Genomic DNA, 19,311 nt, shown 5'->3' with positions numbered 1-19,311 from the left:
AGAAGCTTGGCAGGGGATCAGCAGGACTGAAGCCTTTCTTGGATCTTTTGGTTTACAAGCGCTGTAATTTTGCACATCGGGTCTGTGTTGCTTCCCCTCCCTTGGCTTTGTACCTATTTTATATCAAGGACTCAGACCATAAGGCTCATCTGACCACTTCTGCCCTTTTCTGTTGTTATTCCAGCTGAAAGATGGCAGGGTTGGATCTCCGTTATTTATTATTTTTTTATTTTATCTGCATTGAGTGGGCTCTGAAGGGCAAAGTGGATGAGACACCAGTGCAATGCAGAACAGGGGAGCGACCTCCCCCAGAACCTAAGCAGTAGCACGAACGATGCCGCTTTCTTGTCAAGGTGCACTTTTTATACTTCTCTTCACCTGTGAAAAGCACGTAGTGCCTCAGATATTAAAATATATATCAGATGCTACATAATTTATTTTCAAGGAAACAAAAAGAGAAAGCAGGAAACCCTTTCATGGTGCATTCTTGAAGGCAGAGACTTGAAGGATGAGGGTAATACAAATGCCTGAATAGGCTTACGTGGACTAGTTTATCTTTTAGTGCTCATTGGTTAAACAATTTTGGCCAAACTATAAACTTACGTGTTCCTGGAGATCTAGCAAGTAGAAAATAAGCTAAGCTCTGCTGCATGTATTCCACTGCAATAAAGTATTATAGTACAATCCAATGGCACTGTATTGTTACACTCACTTGTGTCTTAATCATTAATGAGAAATTATCATTTTCAGCTGGGAGACCAGCTTAAATCTACACAGTTTCTCCTACCTGTGTGACTTGAGGCTAAACCTTCCCAAACTGTACGCATATGCTATTCTTCACAGAGAATGTTTTGTTCATTGACATTTTCCCTTCCATAAAGAGAATTTAATTGATTTCCTTGCATCCTTTTAATGTATCTCTCCAAATTAACAGCGCAGAAATTGATGTATTTGTGTGAAGTAAATCTATAGAACCCTTCATAATTTTATTGAGATTTAGTGTTACTTCGAAAAATGTGTATTTTTAAATTATAAATCTCTGAATTGTCTATTTGGCAACTCATCACCAACTTCAAATCAGATGATAAATTATTCTCACTGCCATAACTCATTCCAACAAATGTAAATGAGGAGCCAGTGGCAGACATGAGGGATCCCATGGAAGGACCATGTTTCAGGCCCCAGAACCTGAACGGGTCTTTGTTCTGTGAGCAGGCACTGATCCCTCCCAGCCTGTGAGTCTCTGAGGATCAGGCGCTCAACAGGCAGCTTGTTCTACATCCATCTTTCATTTATGAGTAACTGCTGCAATACCGAAAATAACAATCTCACTGAATTCTGATTATGGAAAAAATCTTGAGTATTTATGTGAGAAATACATATATATTTGATATATGATCTCTAGTGTGCAACCCCCTTCGCCACTACAAACAAAAAAAAAACCCCAAGTCATTCTGGTCTAAGGGTTTTTATATCACCACCGACAGGAATTGTTTTCTCATAATTATAATTAAAATAAGATAACTCTCAGGACTGTCACAATACTGACTCTCATTTTGTAGATGCATTCCATTTTTTTTAGAAACTTTTTTCCTTGACAATGTATAGTCTTGGGTTTAGTTTGTGTGCCCTTCCAGTCATTTGTGTCGAGAGAAAACACTGTTTTGAAGACCTTTTCCCTATAAAAGCATCAATATATACTATTTATTTTCAAGAGGTAATTTTGTGTGGCTCCATAAATCTTATTCTAGCAGGCATTTAGCAAGCATCAAATAAGCGGGTTTTTTTTCCTCTATATTCAGCACTGATTATTATTAACTACATGTGTTGAATCGGAGCAGCAGTACATCGAAATCCGACAGTACCTATAAAAACAGTCATGTTGGTCGGTGTAATGATGAAAAAGAGCCACTCCCTTTCAGTTTGCATGCATGTAATGAAAATGGTATTTAAATCCAAAAACATATTCCTAAAGCGCTCTGAATGCGTATTTGTGTATTTCTACATCTGTGGATTAGATGACCATCACCCTTGCTTAATAATAGCGTATGGAGCACCGTGAACGTTATCTACATCCTTGCCCATGCAAATAAATTCACTAAGCAGGACTGATGATAGCAGCAAAAGGCTCACAGCCTTGGGCTCACTCTGCTTACATTAGTTCTGGCCCTGAGTCGCTACTTTACCTACAATTTACTGAGAAAATGGAGATTGGCTGTTACGGAGATATTCCAAAGGGTTGGCATACCCCTTTGCCAAGACAGCAAAGGGCTGGTCTCTCTCAAAACCCTACTGGCACCTACTCTCAGGATGTCTAAGGTGAGGCATAGACACTGCTGCCAAGCAAGAATAGGTTCAGGGGGCTGAACAACGAGGTATAAAAGAAGGAAATACAAAGTGGAAAGCTGTTTTCTGGTATCTTTTCCACAAATGCATTGCTTTACGTCTGCCTTTTTCATTACAGTGAAATCTCTCAGAGCGACTCCCTGGAGAGAATAGAAGAAAGCGCATTTGACAGCCTTCCCACTCTGTCTGAAATGTAAGCATCGGTTAGGGGGAAAAAAAAGAAAAAAAAAAAAGGCATCCATGTCGTGATTTAGGATCATGAAGGAGTAAATAGTCTGCAGAGTATTCTCGGACCAAATCTTCCTCTGTTACTTCAGCTGGCTTTGGATTAGATCTACGACAAGAAACATTTCTCTCCGAAGTACCATATAAAATAGCGAGCACTCTGTAAGGTCTAGCTTTGGAGATCTAAATCATGCGAAGGCATCCACGCGTAGAAAGTCCCACCGCTTTCAGCCAGCTCAGTGACAGGAGCGGAGCTCTGTGTCTACTTCTGCCGGCACTGTCGAGCTTTCTAAGCGGGGAAATAATTCGAGATGACAACAGATGAGAAAAATCTTCCTTTTTGAAGACGTAGTTTTCAAAGCCCTACAGTATTTAAATACAGCTGCTTAGTATGCACAGCTCTTCTTTCGAGCGCTAAAATATTACTCAAACAGAACATGTTCTGATTTTAAACTTGACCTGCATAGCACAGGCATCAGAGAGAGAGAGAGAGTTAAAGCAATGACTAGGAAAATGCTCTGAAATATTTAGTGAAATTGGAAACTATAAATCTGATTCAGTATCTCATTACTGCCTTTTTCAGACAGCATGATCAGCAAGTGGCTTAAAAATAGTGCAACTGAGTGAGGACAAATAAGTCTGTCTTTTTTTTTCCCCCTTATACACGAACTCCACTGAAGCCAGTGACGTGCTCACACAAGCCAGAGGTAGAGAGTTATCCACCTCTGGTTGGGTCCAACTTCCACTAAACTCAATGGTGGGTTGAGGGAAGGAATAAAGGATTTGATTACAGATAGCTTGTCATTTGCCGAAACCAAAAAGCTAAACAAGACCATTGAAGAGCTACAGGAGGCTCACAAGAAAATCTGTTTGAACCCGGAGTGCTCTACGTGCCTCACATTGCACCATGTCCCAAGCTGCACTCACAGCCCCTTTCAGCGGATGATGATGGATGTAGTTCTTAGATTTGAATTCTTGCTGCAATTTCATAAGCTAAAACCTTTGTATTTTGTAAATCGCGTATGGGGAGGGAGCTGGGCTAGAGCTGTTGGGCTTTTATGCAAACATACAGGTTTGCCAGATAGCATAGCTGCAGAAAGCACTCCTTGATTGAGAGGGTCTTGTCCTATTTTTTGGGCCACCACTAGCAAATGGCATTTCTCACACACTTCCCTCCCTCTCCCAGTTCCTGCAGGTCTAAGCAGGCATCTGGTGCCACTCGCCACTGCTCTGATAAAGACCGTGGTGCTCTAAGAGGTCAAACCCTCCACAGAACCGCCTTTCCTGGATAGGCAGAGCACCGGTAGTATGACGGAAACAAGGGATGACGCAAAGGGATCAGACTGCGGGGCAATCACGCGTGCACAGAGCTCAGGCTCCTCGCTCGACCCGGCTCTGAGACACGGTTGGAGGTGCAGGCACCGTGATGGTAGCGTGCTCCTGCCTCCGAGTCCCTGCGGTAAAGCCGAAGCTCAGTGCGTTAAGCCATGCCACAGGCCCAGAACGCATATCCCAAAAAATTATCAGTTGATAATATCCCCAAAAAAAGGGCAGACGACAGCAAAATGCTAACTCCCACCAGTGACCAGGATGTCCAAACCAGACCATCTCAGCTTAGTGAACCGTGAGGATTCAGGAGCTGTCATCTTTTGTCGGCTACCTAACAATTACAGGCCATATTTATTACCGAGTGCTTCGAAATGCACTCGTGTTCTGTTTGTAGGAAGTTTGTTCAGAGCAGGAGAGCCTTCTGCCATATTCTGCACTTGACTGTTTTCTGATGAAGCCAATCACTAGCAAAACTCAGGACGCTCCCAAATGTATAATGATTATAATGCTGAGATACTTTTCCCTCATTACAGATTAATCCTGAACACGAAAAATCTATTGCACATCGAGGACGGAGCGTTCAGAAACCTTCCAAGGCTAAAATACTTGTAAGAAAGAGTTCTATTTCTTTTCTGATTGCCCTTTTGTTTTGTTGTTGGTTTTCCCTCTAAAGGAGTAGACAAATTACGGAAAGGAGTAGAAGGAAAAAAATTTTTCATGCACTACGGTACACTAAAAGTATATACATCATTTACGATAGCTTTAATGGGCAGTTAACCAATAGTGAGGTCTTTCAATAGGCAAGAAAATAAAGTAACCCAGGGCAGTAATGGACAAAACAGTAGTGAAGTCTGCAAATTAGTCCTGCTAGGTGCTTATTTCTAGAATAAAGCTTTCAGAGAGACAAGATACCATGCAAAAGGGATAACTAAAATCTCTTCCTTGTGCTTAAATGTAGAGAGAACGTACACTACTTCTCTAGGACACTGCTTGAGGATGCTACAAATTTTAGTTTTTACAGGTCTTACAAACACAATTGGAGCCTAATTAAAAGTTATTATATTCGTCACTCACCTTTTAATACATAATTAAATTTGCACCTACCGAGTTGGCTTCTTGTATCCACTCTGGTAATCTTTTCTGCTGTAAACAGGAATTATGCTTTTCTCTAGGAGCATTTGTAACACTGGAATAAGACAATTTCCAGACCTGACGCAGATCTTCTCATTAGAAGCTCATTTTATTTTGTAAGTAGAGACCCAACCTAATCCAGCTGTGAGTCTTGCCATCTTGTTCTGTACCCCTGATAAAAATACCTTTTTTTAATTTTTCTCCTCCCAAAGGGAGCTCTGTGATAACTTGCGTATGACAACAATACCACAAAATGCTTTCCAAGGGATGAACAACGAATCGCTGACACTGTAAGTAAAATAGTCCTATCTCCAGTTCACTTCTGCTTGAGGAGAGCAGGTCGAGTTTGTAAAAATCTTGAAATTGAGCCCCATACAATACATGTCTGTATTATGAGTTAAACTGGAAATGCTTAGGAAGCAGAGTGAAGGGCTGAAGGCCAGGCTGAAGGGCAAGGTATTATCCCAAAGCGAAATTCACTTAGGAAAGAAAATATGAGAAGGAATCCGAATCCTCATCTTCCATGCAGCACCGTTTTTAAAAGTACCATCAACAGGACATAAACGCCAAAAGCTGCACTGGAGGCCAAAGTCTCTCTCCCTACCTCAGGGATGAGGTTTCTTGAAATAGTGCTTTCAGGGACCAAGCAGGCTGATACTACAGGTCAGGTTCCCCCCAAAGATGAGGAAGGGAGAGAACAAATCAGTACGAAGTACTGATCCTTGTTCTTATCCTGATTTCACTTGACTCTACCTACGTTGATTCCCATAAGTCTCCTCACCAAGACCTTCCTTGTAGCAAACTGGATTCATTGCCACGGCCACCTGAGACACGGGTGGGTTTGATGCCGAGCGAGATGCCCCACCCGAGGAACGCAAACAGCACAAAGCCAAGGTGAGGTGGCATCTGCCAGCACGGCGAGAACCGCGTATGGATTTTGCAGCATCCTTGTCCTCATAAAAACTCCCACAAAGAAGTGCTGAAATGGGAAAAATCGCAGGCTGAGCGCTGAAATTGAGGTCTCCCGAGGAAGGGCCAGCTGAGCGATAGAGGGCAGCAGCAAGCCACCTACTTTGTGTCGTAGCCACAAGCGCCAATTCGGAGGCCAGTAAAGCCGACCTTTGCGAGCCAGACTGATACTCGGAAGCAGACATCCGGGTGGAGAGCCTTGCCTTGAGACGAGCGCGTACCAAAACTCCATCAGTATTTGCTCCTGCAAAGGGGCTGTGCGCACAAGCAAGTACTGCCGTCGGCTGGATGGGGCCCTTCCCCAGGCTGGTGCGCCAGCGCGACAGTAATTGCAACACAGTTTTTATATATTGACCGATACCTTCTGTAACCGTTAGAGGAACCGAGCATAAACGTGACTGAAGACTACTCCACGCAATGTTAAGGAGGAGCAATTGCTTAGTTTAGGGCATCATTTCATATTATGAGCCTCTTTCCTACCACCAAATTCTCAAAATAACTTCAGCAAAATTATGATTTTGTTAATGGTGCGAGAAAATGAACATACAAGAGATGGAGAAAGGTGCTTAAAATTTTACTGTAAGCCTAATGTGTATTATATGGGAGGGAGTCTAACTCGTGTCAGGAAACAGCCAGCAATCATTTTTCTCCCATCCTCTTGTGACAGGGAGCTCACCACAAGAAGAAAAGAATTACCTTATCAGCAGCTTCCTAATTGTAGAGCTACATGTTAACTCCACCCCGTGCAGTTAACTGTAATTAACTGAAATAATTCCAGTTGTTGCAGCACGGCCTGGTGAAACACAAGCAACCTGTGTGAAGTCAGCCTGCAGTAGTATTTTGCACTACAAATAGCTAATTTGGTCTTTCCAACAGTTAGTGTTTTATGTGGATGAGGAAATCCATCCTACATATCGTTATGGTTTTTAAGGAAATCACTAGTTTCAGCATTGTGCTGAGATGGAGCCTTTCTCGTATCGATTGTAGCCAGGCGCTCTGGAGCCCACACTTCCAGCTTTTCTTGGGAGCAGGTTTCATAGCCCCAGTTTCTGCTGTCCCCAAAACAAGTGGAAAAGCAACAACTGAAATTTTGTTTAATTTATAAACTGCACCAAATTTTTTATTAGGGTTTAATATTAAAGAAAAAATACTATATACAAATTATTATATCAAAATTATATTGAAAACATGAACTTAATATCACAAACGGATTTTTCTCAGTGCAATCAGACCCATAGGTTAGATCTCCTAATGAAGTAAAAGAGGTGGACTTCAGGTGCAGCAGAGCCCAGCCTTTAGGTATCTGGCCCCAAGGGGCGCAGTCAGGAACCCAGGGTGGCACCAAGCATCCCTGTGCAGCGCAGGGGACGGCGAGGTTTCAGTGGCACGGATCAAGGCTGGCAGCAGCACTTTGGAGGAAGGCTCACTGACCACTGGGTGATGCACAACTCACTCCTGCCTCTTTGCCAAGCTGTCGCTCGGGCTGCTGGAAGATGTGCCTGTCCGCAGAAGATGTGCAATCCAGCAGCACCTTCCAGGCTTTAGAGTTGCTTTCCACCTGACACTCCTCTAGCCCTTGCAGTCTTCCATGTATACGTGCCGAGACCACAAAATCCAGGTCTTCTGCCTCCAGGTTGTTGTCTGTGCCAGGAGCTTAGCTGCAGTAACGTCTCGTTTCGGGACCTTAGCCCAAGGTAGGCACAGGTGAGCCCCTCGGAGGAGGGAGGATCTCTACATAAGCAGAAGTTCTCTTCAACAGCTAAACAGGAAGGTCCTTAGGGAATTTAAGCTGCAATTTTAGAGCTAACGTAAGTCATGCAATGGTTACTTTTGTTCTTCACAAACAGACCCTCTAATCATTAAAATGAACACAGCATTAAGATTTGAAACCTGTAGTACATAACAATCTCATCTTCTCCGAATCATTTTCACTCTCACACATTTTTTTTAATCCCCAGCAAATTGTATAAAAATGGATTTGAAGATATCCACAGCCATGCCTTCAATGGGACAAAGCTGAATCAATTGTAAGTACGTTTCCCCTCCTCAGTATTTTTTTTTAAACAGTAAATAATGGTTCAAATACAGTCAAAGGCTCTTCCTTCACCTTAACTGGCTGTGTCTTGCATTTCCTGATACCCATTAGAAAATTGCATGTTCCAGTGCCATTGCGACTCTTGTAGCACTTACTGCTTTTCCTGAAACACCATCCCTTAGAACGCTGCAGTTTATATGAGAAAAGCTCATGATTTTTAATACCATTTAATACATTCTTAAACTTAATAATGGAAAGCTTGAAACCATAGCCCAAACTGAGGAACATACATTTTACGTCTAGAAACATCAATAGTTTTTAAATCACTCTTACACACTCTGGGACTGGCCTCTTGGTTGCGCAAAACTTTTGCTGCCTTTTTGTGGGCCATTTTGTGAAGGAACCAGACTGGTTGTTCCTGGTTTAAGTCAGAAGAAATTGGAAATGATCAGAATTAAGTGTAGATGATAATGGTGTGATGGCATCAGCGGATGAGAAACACAAGCGCTCCCTGGCCAGATATTGCAACAACCACCACTGCGGTGGGAGAAAGGATTGAAATAGACAGGAAGAAGAAACCAAAAAAGGGTTACTTTACTTTAAAATACAGATGTGAAGAGAGTTAATGTTTGATTCCACAGAATCCTGAAGGACAATAAGAACCTCAGGCGGATACACAACGATGCCCTGAGAGGGGCCACAGGGCCAGATGTCCTGTAAGTATCCACGACTCTGTTACCTGGGTTTATAGGTGTCCCACGGGAACTGCGCTGTGCTACGCGGGCTGCATCATCTCAGCAGACGCAGGCTTTGAGTCTGGAAGGAGACTTGATCTCATACCCTCTGCTTGTAAAATGGAAGGATGTCAACGAGGTGCCATGAAGTTACAGTGCGGAAGGCGCACTTTGCACCATGACAAACGCGTATCAGCCAGTTCTAGCACTGGCATTGACCTCCACCCCACACATATTTCAGCTTTTGCTTTATTTGTGTCAGATCCTCCTGATCCTATTCCTGTGCCTTATATCATGACATTGCAAACTAACTTGTCTTTGGTGAGATGAGTACGTTTTTACAATATATTATTGTACAATTTGGTTATAGAAGTGAATTCCTGATTGCACGCTAATAAGCCTGTGCTGAATAAAACACATTATTACCATCCTTATGCTTTATTAATCAAGTACTTACTGGAGGGCTGCACTGGCTGTAACTCCATGCAATAAAACACAATGGGTGGTTCTGTAAATACCACTCTGTGCCACATGTCCCCATTTTGTTCCTTTTATTGGTGCTTTACAGTACATGGCATTACTAATATCACTTTCACAATTGTAGCCTTTTCCCTCCCTGGTTAATGGCCTGGCTCTGAAAATCCCTAGTTATGTTGATGGCCTTTCCTCACACAAGCAGCCCCTCTGAAATTACTCTAAGCCAAACTGCGTAAGTTTGTCTTGGCAAGAATGATGGATTCTTTCCATCTTTTCCACCTGGAACAGCCCTTCAAAACCAAGCAGAGAGCCAGGAGGGTGTCCCTCCTGTTAGTTGGCTGGAGAGTCACATTCGCCCACTTTCTCTCCCTTTCTCTGGCTTAAAGAGCTGTCCCGCACTCCAAGCACGGTGGCTTTCAGAAAGAGCGGTCAGGGCACAGCTCCTGGAGTGGTGGGGTTTGATTTCCCCGGGACAAAGTGAGTTCCTTCCCTCACTGGGGCTCCTGGGCCATGGGATGCTCTTACCCTGCTGCTCTGTAGTTCCACAGACCCGGGTTCTGAGGTGGGTATCAGGGGCTGAAGTGGCTTTGCAGATTTAGACCGATGTCAAGAACAGAGTAGCTGTTACCTACTGTCATGCTTTGGTGGTATTTTTATACGTATGATAAGAAAAGAGAATGTTCTCTTTATTTCACAGGGATATTTCTTCAACGGCGCTGGAGTCCCTGCCTAGTTACGGGCTCGAGGCTATTCAAGTCTTAAATGCAACATCATCTTACTCGTTAAAGAGACTGCCACCGCTGGATAAATTCAGCAGTCTTCTGGAAGCTGTTCTAACATATCCCAGCCACTGCTGTGCTTTTCGAAATCTAAGGACAGAAAAGTAAGTCCAAATAGCACATTATTGTACTTCAGAAGCTCCAAAATGTCAATTCTGCTTTATTCAGCTCACGAGGTTTCATTATCCTTATTCCAGTTACAAGGAAGCTGTGGTACATCGCAAGGCCTCACACAAAACAACTTAGATCTTTGCTAAAGCCAGGAAAATTATGTCTCTCTATTTTAGAACAGAAAAGGATTCCATCCTGTGCCCAGGATCGGCCAGCAGGAACATTATTCTAAGTTTGCTTAAAGCTTATATTTTTCTTGGTATCTCAATTAAAAAGCCTACTGGGGCATGGAAGATAGATCTCCATCAATAGCGTGTTGCCCAAAAAAAACCCCAAAAAACAAAAAAAACCCAAAAAACCCACCCTGCAGCTGTTAGCTATGTAGCTTATTGAATGCAAGTGATATGATAACCTAGTAGAAAAGGCAGACTTTCAATTACCTACCAAAATTAGGACCTGACACAAGTCTACAGAAAGAGGTTACTCGGTTTAGTTCCAGTCATTTCAGATAACAATACACTATTGTTCTCCCCACAATTGGAAACCGTGAAGCAAAGGCAGCTTTACATCTGCTAATTCGGGGCAGTCAATCTGAGACAACTGGAGCTAATTTTTCAGCATTTTTGTTTCAAAGAAATCAACCCTCGGTTGGCTTTAGGCAGCCAAAGCAACACCAAATGAGCAGCTGAAGCTATGAGCATGTCTGACTTCCTCTCTGTCTCAAACTAAGGTTACAGAAAAGACTGAGCAGTCGTTTGTGGGAAGGCTGATCTGTGTGACTTGCATGCCATTGCATCGTTGCAAAGGCAGGAATAGAATTCAATTCTTTTGGGTAAAATTAGGGGTGATGCTAACATCATTTTACTAAGTGGTCCCTGCTTCTGCAAGAGTAGAGCAAAGATCCTACAGTCAAGGGCACCAAACTCTGATTCAGTCCCAGATCAAATCTCTGAATGTATTAAATGCAGAAGCAACTCTGGGACAAAAAAAAAAAAAAAAAAAAAAAAAAAAGTTTTATTCATTCTGATGAAGATAACTACATTTCTGGTATCATATTCATTTTCAGGTGCTTGACTTTGCAATGTGACCATGCTCTATAAATGTAAACAGGGGTGCTTTAGTAAGTCACTTTCTTGTATTTAGTCACTGTTTCCTTAGTAAACTGGGGGAAAAAAGCCCTGCAAATCAGGAAACTAGCCTGGGACATCAGCAGGGTTCAGAGCAGTGCTGACGCGTTACCCCTCTGCACAGCCCTGGCCACTGGAAAGACTTGCACAAGCAACAGGCTGTTACCTTCTATGTGACCAGCTACTACAAAGGAGTGAGAGCAGATCTCCAGCTGTTTTCCTTGTCATCCACTGATGACAGCAGAAGACCACAGGGGCTGAGACCTCCAAAGACCTTCCCAGGTTACACCGGGAAGAGTCTTCATGTGGTTATATGTTCTCATGGTCACGCAGCTGCAGCCTGTTTCTGTCTCCTTCTACGCCCTTCTGCTGCCTGTACTCTACATACAATCATCCCACCCGGTTTTTACTACCCCTGCCCCATATCCCAGTGCAGTCCATAGGTGGTAAGGAATATCGGACCCATGAGATATGGTGACAAGGTCTTACATACATCTGACAGGCAAGCAGGTTCACTTAAGTCAGCATTACAGGCATTAGGGAAATAAAGTCCTCAGACCAAATACTCTTGAAATTTCTGGGGTACAACTGTGGTGTGCTCATTCCCTGAGCCATGCAGGAGAGGCGGAAGGCAGCACACAGTTCCCTAGACTTTATTCCACTTGCCCCACTGAATGGGGGCAGGAGGGAAAGCAGGTTATATCACATCTTCAGAAAATTACAAGACAAAACAACTTCTAGTGCCATCCCATTATTTATGAGCATCACATAGGGGCTTAGGTTGGTATCTTAAAACCTTATTTCTCCCATTATACATAAAACTTTCTATAAGCTTCCAGGTGTCTGATTCTCTTAAGAGTACACAAAAGAACCTAGTGTTTCTGCTGGCTCTTTCTGTCACAGCAATGAGGTTAGACAAAGCCATTTCCATTCACACTGGTAGAGTACCTGGCCCATACTTTCAAAGCCTCAAATCCAGAGGTTTTGCCAAATATGTCATCTTTCAACTTGTGCTTTTCAAATTACATGCTAGAAGCCTACCTCCAGATCCCAAACAGTTTTTAAAATAGAGTATCAAGCCAGCTTCCCAGCATTTGTTAGCGTGTACTTCTCTAAAAGCCAGCATAACTGCTACCACTCGTACTGGTGGAGAATCTGGCCCGCTTCAATACAACTATTTCATAATGCAAAACATACCTTTTAGTTCCAGGTCAAGTTATTTGACTATAAAAAAATACATCATAAACAATAAACAAGCTAAAAGACCATCCTTATTACCCGCCCCCATGAGGTACTGCCTGCTGCCACAGTATTTGAAGCCTTCTCCTCTCTGATTCCAGAGGTCTACATGAATGTTTGTACTGCTGTGAGGCCAGCTCTAGCTTACCTTACATGTCTGTGAAGATCACTTGCACAGAAGATGAGAATTTGGCCAAAGTCCAGACTGAAATTCAACTCTCTTTTCATCCTTCTTTCAGACAAAATTCCTTGCTTTCCATTTTTGACAACTTCTCCAAGGAGTGTGAAAGCAGCATGAGGAAAACAACTAATGAAATACTGTAAGTACCTCTCTGCATACAGGTGGTGGAAGTAGAAAATATGGACCTCCCTCTCCTGCTGTTCATGTGGTTTTTCTAGAACAGCATGTTTTTTTGCTGCATATTCACTCACCCTTGCAAGTTGCACAGTGGTAATTTTACTATCGTTAAACCAGGATTTGTAATTTTGATGTTCAAAAGGAAAGAAAAAAAACAAACCATGAGCTTTACTCACTCCAGCTTCTCTTCTGAATTCTTGAAAGACTTTCAAAACAGTGATTAAATATTTAAGTAAGTTAATGGCATACGTAGACACTTTTCATACCCTGAGATAATTACAGTTGCTTGTGTGATTCAAAGAACAGCTGCTACTGTTAATACATTTTTGGCTATAGAAAGGATAATTAGAAGTCTGTATGTCAGTAGTTTTCCATGGTAGAAACAGAGTCATAGAATCATAGAATCTTCGGGTTGGAAGGGACCTTTTAAGACCATCTAGTCCAACCCCCCTGCAACGAGCAGGGACATCTTCAACTAGAGCAGGTTGCTCAGAGCCCCATCCAACCCGACCTGGAATGTTTCCAGGGATGGGGCATCTACCACCTCTCTGGGCAACCTGAGCCAGTGTTTCACCACCCCCACTGTGAAAAATTTCTTCCTTACATCTAGTCTAAATCTACCCGCTTTAAGTTTAAAACCATTTCCCCTTGTCCTATGGCAACAGGCCCTGCTAAAAGGTCTGTCCCCACCTTTCTTAGAAGCCCCCTTTAAGTACTGGAAGGCTGCAGTAAGGTCTCCCTGGAGCTTTGTCTTCTCCAGGCTGAACAACCCCAACTCTCTCAGCCTGTCCTCACAGGAGAGGTGTTCCATCCCTCTGGTCATTTTTGTGGCCCTCCTCTGGACCTGCTCCAACAGGGCCATGTCCTTCCTGATGCAGGACTCCAGGTGGGGTCTCACCAGAGTGGAGCAGAGGGGCAGAATCACCTCCCTCGACCTGCTGGCCACCCTTCTTTTGATGCATCCCAGCATATGGTTGGCCTTCTGGCCTGTGAGCACACATTGCCGGCTCATGTCAGCTTTTCATCCACCAGTATCCCCAAGTCCTCGGCAGGGCTGCTCTCAATCCCTTCATCCCCCAGCCTGTATTGGCCTTGTTGAACCCCATGAGGTTCACATGGGCCGCATTCCTCAAGCTTGTTCAGGTCCCCCTGGATGGCATCCTGTCCCTCAGGCACGTCGACTGTACCACTCAGCTTGGTGTCATCTGCAAACTTGCTGAGGGCACATTCGATCCCACTCTCTATGTCACTGATGAAGATATTAAAGAGTACTGGTCCCAATATGGATGCATGAGGGACACCACTTGTCAGTGATCTCCATCTAGACACTGAGCTGTTGACCACTACCCTCTGGATGTGACCATCCAAGCAATTCCTCATCCACCCAACAGTCCACCCATCAAATCTATAGTTCACCAATTTAGAGAGAAGGATGTTATGGGGCACTGTGTCAAAGGCCTTACAGAAGTCCAGATAGATGACACTGGTAGCTCCTTCCTTGTCCACTGATGTAGTCACTCCATCATAGAAGGCCACTAGGTTGGTCAGGCAGGACTTGCCCTTGGTGAAACCACGCTCGTTGTCTCGAATCACCTCCCTGCCCTCCATGTGCCTTAGCATAGCTTCTAGGAGGATCTGCTCCATGATCTTCCCAGGCTCAGACGTGAGACTGACAGGCCGGTAGTTCCCAGGGTCCTCCTTGCTACATTTTTAAATATGGGTGCAGTGTTTCCCTTTTTCCAGTCTCCAGTCCCTGAGTTACAAGTTTGATAACCCCATGCAATTGGTTTACCTCTTCTAAATGTGTCTTTCCATATCATCACAGTTCTCTTTCAGTGGGACAATGAGAAAAGCTAACATCAAAACTGTTGCTTTTGCCATGCAGGATGACACAGTATTTAACAGAGAATTTTAAGGATTTGCTAGTATCCATCCCTCTACAGCTAAATAAGAGACCTTGGGATTTCTCATCAGTCCTGACATGGGGTCAGAGCATTATAAAGTCTAGAAAAAACAAAGTTATGGTCACAAACACCAGAGTAATCCCCCTGCTTCAGATTAGCATCTGTTGCACTCCTACTGTGCATTAAATAGTCCGCCCAGTCTACTGGCTTCTGAAGCTTTTTTGCTTTCCTAAGTCCCAATCCCAGCAATTCTCTCAGCAGGCATTATATTAAGCAAATGGATGTAAGGTTGAAAGGCTGCAAGTTGAACAAGTTTGGGAACCACAGCAGAAATTGGCTGAAAGTCCCAAGCTTGCATATGGCAGCATATCTACATGGTCTCAGAAAAATCACAATTATTTATTAATAAAAAATGGAGTCAAACATATTCCCTGCTCTTCCAGTTTAAGCCAGGCAAGTAAAAGCAAGACATTGGACAGTTTTTTCATGTAAGGAGAGAATAGTTAGGATAACAAGATTGGGAATTTATTTGCCCAACAGGAATAGCTGAAAGCAGCTCAGCTTCATTTGCCAGTTAACACCCTGCTCCAGAACAATAGTTTAATGTACATGGTTCAGTAGATGTGGAAGTTTAAGCATGTATTTTTGTTATCCCAAAGCTACCAATTTGCTAGAGTTGTCCTCAACAGAAGTACTTTCCAGGTCTCAGATTACGTGTTTGCGCACCACTCATTCACAGTTGGGATGATTGGATAGTTGTGAAATAGGTACCTGTTCTGGTAGGGAATCAGAAGGGACAGTGCTTGTTTTTAAAATATTTCTTCTTTGGTAGGCTTACCACCACACTTTTGATGACCTAGAGATTAGAGACATCAATTCTAAACATCTAGAAACATTTCTAATTAGGCATTGGGTCCAGTCTAAATGTAATGTATTCCTAGCCATTGGCATTATTTAGTTACCCATGCACTTCTACTCCTCACTTTATAATACTGCAAACGTCACATTCCTCAGCACTTCCCAAGTCATACGTAGTCTCAGGACTTTGTTCAGTAAGGGAGGCAAGGCTGCACAGTCAAAACCCTTAGGTTATTTTAGTTTGGCTTCTATAACTGCCTGATAAACCTATATGCATCAAATCTACAATCCATCAATTCAAGTGTTACTAGAGTTTGAACTGCAGTCTACTGGCAGCATGAGAAAGATGGTTTGCTTACAAAGCAATCAAGATAAAGTATTTACAAATAAGTAAGTTGTGTAAGAAAGCATTCCTGTGGATGTGACTATGACCTCTGCTGCTCTTCAAGGCTGCTATCCAAACAAAAGGCATCCTTACAAGGCTTCATTATATGTAAACACCCTGTAGAACCACATCTAGGAAGTAACTGTTTTAAAATAACTGTTATCTGTTGTATTTTACAAAAGAGTGCAAGCAGCATGTAACAAATAGTTCACTTCTATTTTGGGGGGGTGGGGTGGTGTTTTTTTAATAGTTACAGGGATTACTCTTACAACACATCGCTGTGGTCAGCAGAACAGAACACGTATCTGTTCGCAACAGATGAAGAAACCTCTCCTTACAGCTACTCAGCCATTTTCGATGACAGTGAAATGACCGGCTTCGACTTTGAGTACGACTTTTGTCAGCCTAAGATACTCACATGCACTCCGGAACCAGATGCATTTAATCCCTGTGAAGACATCCTGGGATACAGCTTCCTCAGAGTCCTGATCTGGTTTATAAACATCCTTGCCATTGCTGGCAATTTCACTGTACTCCTCGTTCTCATAACTAGCCATTACAAGCTCACTGTTCCTCGCTTCCTCATGTGCAACCTCTCCTTTGCCGATTTTTGCATGGGACTCTATCTGCTGCTCATTGCTTCTGTTGACGCTCAGACAAGTGGTCAGTACTACAACCACGCAATAGATTGGCAAACAGGCAGCGGCTGCAGTACTGCCGGCTTTTTCACCGTGTTTGCAAGCGAGCTCTCAGTGTACACGCTAACGGTGATCACTGTAGAAAGGTGGCATACTATCACCTACGCCATGCAGCTGGACCGAAAGCTGCGGCTGAGGCATGCTGTGCCGATCATGCTCGGTGGCTGGATATTCTCCATTTTAATAGCAGTGCTGCCTCTCTTGGGGGTCAGCAGTTACATGAAGGTCAGCATTTGTTTACCCATGGATATTGAAACCCGCCTTTCCCAAGCCTACATACTGCTGATCTTAGTGCTGAATGTTGTCGCCTTCATTGTCATTTGTGCTTGCTACATTAAGATTTACATAGCTGTGCAGAATCCAGAGCTGGTAGCCGCCCACAAAGATACCAAGGTTGCCAAGAGAATGGCAATACTGATCTTCACAGATTTTACCTGCATGGCCCCCATCTCCTTTTTTGCCATATCTGCTGCCTTTAAAGTACCTCTCATCACAGTAACAAACTCCAAGATCTTGCTGGTTTTGTTTTACCCTGTCAACTCCTGTGCAAATCCATTTCTCTATGCAATTTTCACCAAAGCATTTCGAAGGGATTTCTTTCTCCTGATGAGCAAGCTTGGTTGCTGTAAAAGCCGAGCAGAGCTTTACAGGATGAACTATTTCTCTGCTTATACCTCCAACTGCAAGAACGGCAGCTCAGCCACAGCCCCCAGCAAACCCTCACAAGCACTGCTGCTCTTGTCGGCGTTGGAGAAGCCGTATCCTGCAGTACAAGACAAGACTTCTTACAATGAAAATTAAACCAGAACGCCAACAGATGTGGCACTTTGCAAGGCCAGTTGTAATTGTTCTAGTGACTAGGGAGATTATTTTATAATATCTTGAACATTTCAAAATGCCAAATGCCAATTCATAATTCTTATGCAATGTAACCGTGCTGTCATTCAAAGTGGTATTTTCCCTTTCTTGTTTTGTAACTACAGGCATGGAAGGTGACTACTAGGCAGAATTCTTCTTTGGGGGGAACTAGAGGAGCCCAGGAGTAGTCAAGGTGCTCTTGAAGTTAACAGGTACTGCAGCAATTGCAGTCTGGCTCCTTTTTCTCTACGTCTGCTTCCCTGGAGAATTTAAAGCCTGTCTGCTACCATTCATGCCTTCTTTTTCCATTCCTATCAGCTGTGCTGGCATTGTTGGGTTAAAGAAAGGGGCACTAAACTAAATGCCTCCATTTCATCAACAGAAACTTCCAATTACACAGCCACCTACAGCCGATTAAAAGAAAAGTGTTCAAGCAGTAGGCTGTAAAGATGTCACCAAGGAGAGAAGTTGACCTGCTGCACCTTTGTTACTAGCAATTTTGCAGTTTACATTAGATCTCAGTCTGACCTGGTAGGTAATTTACTTTAAAAAATTAACCCATACACAGCCATGTACGCTCTGGAAATCACAAGAGATGTGATAGCTCTAAAACCCCACCTGCTGTACACAGGACCGTATTTTGTACATCATACGTGCACACACACAAATCACGTAAGCTGTAAAGGCTCCTTCTCAGCAGCAGGATACCTGCTTCCTGCACAGGCAAATAAGTGCTGCCTTGTTTTCTCCCCAGGGACAGTCTCATGAATTATTTTCATCCGTCCACGCTCTGACAGCACTAGTGCCAGTGGCATCTGGGATGCACTGAGGACTCCTCGGCACTCACAGTCCAACTCGATTCCCAGCTGATGAAGCATAGTAGTTACTTTTTATTGACTGTGTCTTCCCATGAAAATTTATCTTTTCTTTCACCATGCATTGTCTGATGCTAAGGAGGATCCAGATTTGTGGCTGTGTTCCTATTTTGCATAAGAATTGAGCATTCCTTTATTATTGCAGCATACTCTGTCTGATGCAGATAAGCTGTCACCCTTAAACACTTCACTTGCCATAAGCCAACACCACACTGTATTGAAGTTGGAGATTCACATGGGTAAGCTCTTATTTGCATCGTATGGGCCAAACAATCTGTACTGGGTGACAAGCTGCAGATTGCATTGAATGCCAGGCAGGATCCCTGCAGGAGTCTGCCTCAGGCACAGCCTAGGGAGGCTATGTTCTGCACTGCCTGGTCTTCTGAAAATGAAGCGCTTAGTTATTGGAAAGTTCACAGTCCTGTGGGCGAAAACAGACGCAAAAGCCACAGACTGCCGGTCAAGCCTCTTCTTCAGTTGCTCATTCTTGACAGGTTGGTTACATTGCCTTTGATGGGAGGAACACGCGAGTGCTTATATTTCATCAAACCAATATGGTAGCATCGACCTACACGTGGGCAGTTTATGGTTCACAGAAGGTAACGCAAATGCATTTTATTTGGGGTGGTAATCAGAAGTTTTATCATCTTAGATCACATTCTGTAAATGATACAGTATCTGAAGACAGATCCTCAGTGAGTATAATAGGGAGCTCCTCTGCACTCAATGGAGCAGTGTAGCTGTGTAAGATCTGTGCTTACTCCAGAACAGTTACAGCCTAACAGTTCTTGACGGCCCTTGAAAGTGCTGACTGATACTTAAGAAAATGGTATCATTGCAATCACTTTAGATCTCTTAACGTTCTCCTCCTTA

At 43.3% G+C, this 19,311-nt stretch overlaps 1 protein-coding gene across 1 annotated transcript in view; it reads left to right on the top strand.

Annotated features, from left to right (window-relative positions):
• Positions 1-17,506, top strand: part of LHCGR (luteinizing hormone/choriogonadotropin receptor) — a gene marked incomplete at both ends in the record, with an annotated part of 24,774 nt that extends 7,268 nt beyond the window's left edge. Inside the window, 9 exons of the mRNA XM_081998612.1 lie at positions 2,465-2,539; positions 4,434-4,508; positions 5,073-5,147; positions 5,244-5,321; positions 7,959-8,027; positions 8,677-8,751; positions 9,944-10,129; positions 12,742-12,822; positions 16,264-17,506. Of these exons, the coding sequence (XP_081854738.1) occupies positions 2,465-2,539; positions 4,434-4,508; positions 5,073-5,147; positions 5,244-5,321; positions 7,959-8,027; positions 8,677-8,751; positions 9,944-10,129; positions 12,742-12,822; positions 16,264-17,506 (1,957 nt within the window). The remainder of the gene's footprint in view (positions 1-2,464; positions 2,540-4,433; positions 4,509-5,072; positions 5,148-5,243; positions 5,322-7,958; positions 8,028-8,676; positions 8,752-9,943; positions 10,130-12,741; positions 12,823-16,263) is intronic.
• Positions 17,507-19,311: the final 1,805 nt, after the last annotated feature.

This window comes from Phaethon aethereus (genome assembly GCF_964289735.1).
Source record: "Phaethon aethereus genome assembly, chromosome: 3".
Taxonomy (NCBI): domain Eukaryota; kingdom Metazoa; phylum Chordata; class Aves; order Phaethontiformes; family Phaethontidae; genus Phaethon; species Phaethon aethereus.
This window is presented reverse-complemented; position numbering and strand designations above follow the sequence as displayed.